The sequence below is a fragment of the Poecilia formosa genome, unplaced genomic scaffold (assembly GCF_000485575.1).
Source record: "Poecilia formosa unplaced genomic scaffold, Poecilia_formosa-5.1.2 Scaffold90, whole genome shotgun sequence".
NCBI lineage: Eukaryota > Metazoa > Chordata > Actinopteri > Cyprinodontiformes > Poeciliidae > Poecilia > Poecilia formosa.
This window is the reverse complement of record NW_006800029.1, coordinates 619155-626864: the sequence shown is the minus strand read 5'-3', so window position 1 is coordinate 626864 and position 7710 is coordinate 619155. Positions and strand designations below refer to the sequence as shown.

The 7710-nt window shown below is 40.2% G+C and overlaps 1 protein-coding gene across 4 annotated transcripts in view; it reads right to left on the bottom strand.

Annotated features, from left to right (window-relative positions):
• LOC103141841 (putative lysozyme-like protein) overlaps positions 1-7710 on the bottom strand; it is a 49000-nt gene that overhangs the window by 14552 nt on the left and 26738 nt on the right. For 2 of the 4 annotated variants that reach the window (XM_007557633.2, XM_007557632.2), the window contains exon 2: positions 2549-2748. In XM_007557633.2, coding sequence (XP_007557695.1) covers positions 2549-2676 — 128 coding nt within the window. In that variant the 5' untranslated portion in view covers positions 2677-2748. Of the gene's footprint in view, positions 1-1820; positions 1891-2548; positions 2749-7710 lie in introns of those variants that run through there. The other 2 variants (XM_016674134.1, XM_007557634.2) reach the window with 2 other exon arrangements.

Below are 7710 nucleotides of genomic sequence, written 5' to 3'. Positions count from 1 at the left end.
TATATATTTATTTTATTTTATTTTTTTTGTACTTCAGCTGCATGCTATTAGTAGGTCTGGATTTTATAGCAAGTTGAAAGGTTCTTCTCATTGCATTGCATTGCTGACTCTGTTTTAACCTGGATATGACAAACCAATCTGGATCTGAATCAGCACTTGACTGTGACAAACTGATTATGCACAAGAAAAGTACTCAACATCCAATACCATCCAGCAGGGAGCCTGAGTTCTATATTATTCTTTAGATGACATAAACTGGTTTGACATTTCTCTACATCCAAATATGTGTTTCCCATGGCAACACAGGCACAATGCAGCTGCTGATTGGTCCCTGAGGATTTCGAAGGGGAAAAAAAAAAAAAAAAAAAAAAAAAAGCTCCTCCCTTGAGTCTGATCCTCTTTAAACCGTGGGGTGTCCCAGTGAGCGTGCCTGCTGTGGAGTTTGCTGGAGAGCAGTGACTTCGGGCAGCTCTTGCTCTGGCTTGCCTCCCCCTCACTGTCCTGTAAGCATCGGTTCATCTCATCTGACACTCACAGCCATTAACATTCATTACTGCCACTGTGCTCAAAGTCGGGGATGAAAGAGACGGAGAGTAAATGGACAGAGGGAAAGGAAATAATGGAGGAGGGGAGTTCAGAAGAAGTAGGAAAACAGAGAGAAAGGAGCAGATGATCAGAGGGATCTGAGGGGGCAAGGGAAGATTTCAGCACATTTGCTAAAACTTTGGCTGTTATCTCTTTCTCTTTCTTTTCCAGTGCTGTGGAAAAGCTTTGTAAAACTTTAATGCTCTTTTTTCCTCTTTTCTAACTGAAACAGAAATATTTTTTTTTTGGTGACACTATACGTTCACTAGCTGAGATAGCACACCATGCACCATGCACACTCTACACCCAAGTAGCCGGCCCTACCCTCTCTTGTTGAAGTAATTTCAGTGAAATGCTTTATTTAGTCGGTCCTTACTGGATTTGCTAGTAAGTGTTGGGTCACTGTCATGTTGCAGAGTCCGATCTGCTTCAGCTTTGCTTTTTACAGATGGTCTCACACTTTCCCTAATTCACCCGTGTCAAACAGTAGAAGTCATTGAGAGTTTTATGGCGGTGAGCCAGCCACGCCCTGATGCAGCAAAAGATTCTCAAACCATAACCATAACACTTCCACCTCTATGCTGTCCATCTGTCTCATTGTCCTTGCACGTCACCCACAACATGTTTCCTCGTGGAGACTTCTGTTATCAGCCTGCTTTAAGAGCTTGCCTGTTTGGACAGCCAGACCCGGGCGTGTTGGTAGTCGTTTTGAATCACCTCCAGTTTCAGACTATTTTCCCTACAGTGGAACGGCTGATTTCAGATTCACTGGAGACTAAATCCCTCACCAGACTCATAAGCTGCTACAATCTTCTTTCTGAAGGCCTCAGACAGTTCTTTTCCAATTACCATGTTGTTTATTCTAATTTTAACAGAGAGGAGCAAACCAAACTAAATGCCCTAAGCTTAAACGGGACAAACCTCCTTAAAATCAAGTAGAGATGTTGTCATCCCTCTGTTTGTGATATTAACTATTTTAAATGTGATGGTGTCCTAATGTAAAGCGAGTTCTGCTTCACTGAATAACACAACGACTCTGTGTTGTGTTGATTTTTTAAAAAGGTGTTTCTGGGTGATCGGGCATTTATATCCTGACTGAGAACATATTGGGTTTGGATCAGTGCAATCGGCTCAGCTTCACACAGCACACTCTAGTGCAGCTTTCACAGACTGGCCAAGTTCACAGTAACAATATTTTCAATGTACAATGAAGAACACAATAATAAATGATGTACCTGAATGAGAACATATCGGGCTCGGCTCAGTACAATCGGCTCTGTTTCACACTCTCGTGCAGCTTTCACTCTATAACAGAGCATTGCATTAGCATTTCGCTTTAGCATGCGGAGTGTTTCGCAATATTAAACAAACTGAAAGTACAAAAGCTGGTGCCAGGCACACATCCAGTACATATTCATCACACACCATGTATATAAGTTCATAAAAATTTGTATTTATGTGTTGCTAACGCTTTTCTACCCGGTGTTCTGAAACATGCAACTCACTTACCGCGTAGCTTTCACAGACTGGCCCTGATTACAGGAGGCTGCAGCAGATAGCCAGCCACACAGAGAGGGGGCGCTATTTCCCATTGCACTGATATATAAAGCAACCTAACACACTCACCAGAATTTGACCTTTTTTTTATTTTTAAGAAAACTTCAAAAGGTCTTTTCTTTTTTTGTATTGTAGTCTTGATCTTTTTCAGTTATTAGGACTGATATTTCTAAGATAACACTATTATCTTAGAAATACTAGTGGATATGTAAAAAAAAAACATACAGGCTTTCAGAGGAGCTCAATATTGTGAGTAAGTTTATTGATTTTATGTGACTATTAGTTTCTAATCAGTTTCTATTAACTTTTATAATGATAAGTTAATATAACAACAATTAATAAGCACAATGTGATCTGTTATTGCACTTTTGGAAGGTTTATTTCTCACTAAAAGTAACAGCCTTACCTTTGGCAACCTACACAGACGAGGACGATAAGGATGGTGACCACAAAGGCGGAGGCTGCTGCGATTGCTCCCAGAACCAGCAGGTTTTGGTAGGTGAGCTCTGAACCTGCGTCTTCCTTGTCAGCCATGACACAAACTCTGTCTTGCTCACTTTCAGTCAAGCGCCAGTTCTGCAAATCGGACCTTGTGATCAGGAAAACCTGCAGGGACACAAGGAAAAAGAGAACACATGAGTGACATGGGAGATAAAAGGAAACAGAAAAAAAAATTACAGCATGAACTACAGAGAAAGGTGGTGTCTTTGTGTGTGTGTGTGTGTGTGTGTGTGTGTGTGTGTGTGTGTGTGTGTGTGTGTGAGCATGGACACACTTGCCTCTGGCTTTTTATCACTGTCTTTTTCTGACATATCAGTTTCTATTTTTGACTTTCTCGAATAATGCACAGAAAATAGAACACCTTGCAAGGAAGCAGCTAGCATGCCAAAAACACTTTGATCATCCTTTCTCTAAGCCTGAGAGAACCTTGTGTTAGTTTAACAGGGGAATGAAGACGCAACTGAGCTCCTTATAGGCAGCAAGAGTGGGACCGCATGCTCTGCGGCTCTACTTCAGCTGGGGGTATGAATCGAGTCACAGCAGGCTTAAGCACAGAAGACAAGATTATGCATCATAGTAATATTGCTGCACAGAAGATAGGAGAGCATGTTTACTCCAAGCCTGTTTAGCTTTCTGACGCAAAAACCTATCCCACGAACATACACAATTCTCATTCATGTCAGACAAGATTAACTCTGGACAGATTTACATGCTGGTCCTACACGACTGGATTAGTGGAGATAGATTTGACTACTGTAATGAAAAATGTAAAAATCGCATATGATTTTATTCGAGCACATTCACAGTATACTTTCTTAACAAAGCATTGAAAAGAAACAGTGTCTAAACCAGGTTATGTCTGCAGTAGCTTCCCATTCTCCCTGAACCTTCTCTAAAAGCAGCTCAGGTTTACCCAGCTGTGCTAACAAGCCGTCATTATTCCAGCGACCCTCTGCACTCATGCAGCCAGTGCTTCCATAATCACAGATTAAAGGAAGTAAAACAAAAGCAGGGCGCTTTAGTGATACATGTTGAATCGCAAACATACACGAGGAGTGTGACAAAGCAAGCATAATGTTTTAGCATCAACATTTTCTAGAGCACAAGCGTAGCAGCAGAGTTCCTGCAGATGAATAGACAGTCGGCTGTCGGTTCATCACATTCTCCCAGAGTTAATTGGGTTCATTTAACAGGACTACAAAACAATGTTCCTACCAAAAACATACATTTGTCAACTCCTATCAGTGGCTTGACTGCATTGACTTTTAAGTTTAAGCTTTAGCTCCAGGAATGTTTGTTGTTTTTTAGTTGTAGCTGGAAAAAAATCCAAGTGATTTTGCTAGAGATACACTGATCAATGGGCCAGAGGTTGAAATTGGCCATTATTTTTTCTTGCTTGGCTCTAATTGGTAATCAGTAGGTCAAATAGTAAATGTGATTTTTTTGTTCTCTCATCGCTCAACTATTAAATCCTTCAAAACTAAGAACTTTTATTATTTTCAGTCTCAAAATACATAAGCCAACAACATGCATTTTGATGCACAGATTAATAAAAAAATAATAAAAAAGAGTTTAAAAAATACTCTGATGTATAAACAGGGATGATCTTGTGTTCCCTTTATTGTCATTTAGACTGGAAACTACCTTTTCTATAAAAAAACAAAACTGTTGGACATTGATTTTTCCCTTTCTGTATTGTAGCCATTAGAATAAAAAACAGTCAAAATAGGAATTGTGAGGCCAGACCTCAAAGAACAACTGCAGCCTGATATTGGGCATGCAATGCCCAACTGGTGTATCTCAAAGATTTGAGATTCTTACAAATTATTACACGGATAAAGCTACCTTATATGTGTAGTAACACACATAAAGTAGGTTTTTACTTTGTTATTTTTGCTTATGGATAAAGTTAAAGAACAGCACCAACTTCACAGAGTCTGTTTATTCAGTTTCAATAACGATGGTCTTCATATTGCAGGTACATTTGTAATAAACAGACATTTATACCTTTTTGTTATTTTCATTTGGCAACAGAAATATGGCATTATTATCAAAGGCAAGCTGCGCTTTTACCATTTTAGTCACCGACATTAATGTTGACGTTCTTTTCTAAACGTATCATCTCAAGTCAGTACAGGACTCTTTTCTGGGTGCTTTTAATCTGCTTTTCTATCTAATCTGATTTCTCTCTATTTTCCTATGATGTCGCACAGAAAAGCAGTGTGTTGTGCTTAGAATTGACAGAAGCATACAAAAACTTATCATCATACCTTGCAAAATTTTTTAAAGACAAAGTAAGATATGTATGTATGTATTTTGAACGGAGGAAAACAAATAGCCTTCTCATGTCTTTGGTTTTTAGTAAAGAGAAATAATTTTGGTTGAGATGACCTAAAAGAAGAGAAAACGTCAGTGTAACAATGCAGGTAGATACTTTGATTGATTATTCCAGAATTGTTTTAGCCCAACAGCTATTTTTGAAGCTATTTACTGATTTCTGAAGACTAACACTCATCTGCCTTATTTGAATGCCGTGTGTGCTTATTTTTCCCATTTTGAAGAGTCTCATTCAGGTCATATTCATTCCAAGAAAACAGAGAAATATTTATTACTTACATACAGTTCACAGACATAAACATGAGCAAAAAATTGTATAAATCACAGAAATTCTTCTGATACAATATCTAAATGCAACAATATTTATGTTAAGAGTCATTTAAAAATATATACATATATACTTACATTTTTGCCGACCCCGCCCTGTCCCCACTGGATGTGTCAAAATTTAACCAGGATTATGGTGAAATAATAAGACATATTTCCTTTAATGCTGCTAATATATATATATTTTTACAACAAGTGACTGAGAGCCAACCAGTGAATTAAATTTGCTTAGACAAATGAGAACACATTTCCTCAAATTCAAGCATGTTTACATGTCTGACTTACAATGAGACGCACATAGTGTGCATAAGCAGGTCATGACATAACTCATGCATTGCTGCAAGTTTGTGGGGGAGAGACTGTGGGATACACAACAACTGGTTCTGACTCTGGCTTTCTGTTTTTACAGATAACACTCCATGTTTTTTTTTTTTGTTTTTTTTACAATTATTTCTTCTCCTTTTGATCCCTCTACATTCTCTCTCTTTTTTCCAGATGCCCTTTCCTCCTCTTCCTCTCTGTCTGCCTGCCTGACCCTGCAGATATGTGAGGCGATGCACAGCGAATGAATTAACAGAGCAGAGGCCTTAGACAGCCCTTTATGCCACAGACAGACAGGCAGGCCGGCAAGCAGAGGGAGTACACCACAGAGGAAAGATGGGGGAAAAAATGGTGAATGAAATAGGGAGAGAAAGGGAGAGGTAATCAGACAGGAGAGAGCGAGTGGGATGAAAGTTGGTAGAGATGCAAGGAGGACAGGGAAGAGGGGAGCTCACTTAAAACATGAAGGAGGAGAGAGGAGGAGAGGGGATCATAAACAGTGGGGGAGGGAGAAGAAGAAAGATAGCGAGGAGACTCTAAAGACGGTGTAAGAGAAAAAGAAAGCGGGCAAGCCATGGGAGAATGTGAGGGGGAAAAAAAAGAGGAGGAAATGAGAAGGAGGTCATCACTGGTATGTTTTTGTGTGTGATTTGTCAGCCTCCTCCTGACAAATTCAGAGGAGAAACACATACGAGGGTTGCCTTTCCGGCAAGCGTGATGCGAGATGGGAGCGCATGTCTTTTTACAGCATGCAACCCTCACAAGTGGCGAAAAGGGACCGAGGACGAGGGGAGACGGCTTCTGCATGACGCCCCTGCAGCTGCACGCTCAACAGTGCAACACGGTCAGGGTGCAAGAGTGTTTACTCCAGCATCTGTCTCCATTTCACAACGTTACCAGCAAAAACGATGACAGTGGTAACGGCAGCATATTGAGAGTGATGGCAGGGGCGGTGATGGCACTAGTGGTGCCTGCTGGGGGCGATTATGATAAAGATGTCAATGATGGTGGCAACGATGATGATGGTGATGAAGAAGGGTGCAGCTGCTAATACTGATGGTAATGAGGGTGATAATGAGGTCAAAGTGAGCGCTGCATAGACACACTGCGGGACGGATGCGAGCAGCAGAAGAAAGGAGGATGCAGCAGTGCAGCTCAACCACAGGGTGGAAGGTTTCCTCTGAGATCACACACGCCCGGCACAAACCAGAACAAACGCGCACAAAACGCACACAGCATAAAATGATACATGGCGCCGCTGCCAATCTAACAGAAATCGTCTTGTTTCGCAACCACTTTTACCGACTTACCTTGAATGTGAAGGAAGAGAGGCTGCTGCAGGCTGATTATTGTTATTTATCAATATGTGTCTAATTTAAGTTAATTAGAGTTTCTAATCTAGGTTAATAACCTTTATTTAGCCAGGTTTGAGATCAAAAGATCTCTTTTACATGAGATACTTGGCCAAGACTGGCAGCATACAGAGAGACAGAGAAAGAAAAAAATTACTCAGCTGCAACACATCAAACTTAAACTTTTGGCTATAAAATACAGTTTTGATACAAATAATTGCTGAGTCTGATCTTTCTAGTCTTTTTCTTAAAAATATTCTCTACAGAGAGTCTGATGAGCATATTTGCTGACAGATGAAGCATAGTGCTAATACTATGATTATTAAATCAGGCCTTGTTACTTTTGACAGTGTGAGGAGGTGCAAAGTCCTGTTGGATGGAATGAAATAACCTTCTCCACACAGCTTGTCAGCAGAGGGAAGCAAGAAGTGCTCTAAGACTCTCTGGTTGAAGACTGTGATGACTTTGGATTTGCTAAAACAAATTGGACCAAAAGATGACAAAGCTCTGCAAATCACCGATGATTGCAGAAACTCCATATAGGAGGTTGAACACCTTTCTCCAGGCCCTACAATCTTGATTTTTTTTTTTGAATAAAAGGAAAATGAAATTTACTTTCAGCTGAAAAGACAGCTTTGGAACCTTGAATAATTGTCACTTTTCACTTTAGTAAACATCTCATCCATCCATCCATCCATCCATCCATCCATCCATCCATCCATCCATCCAT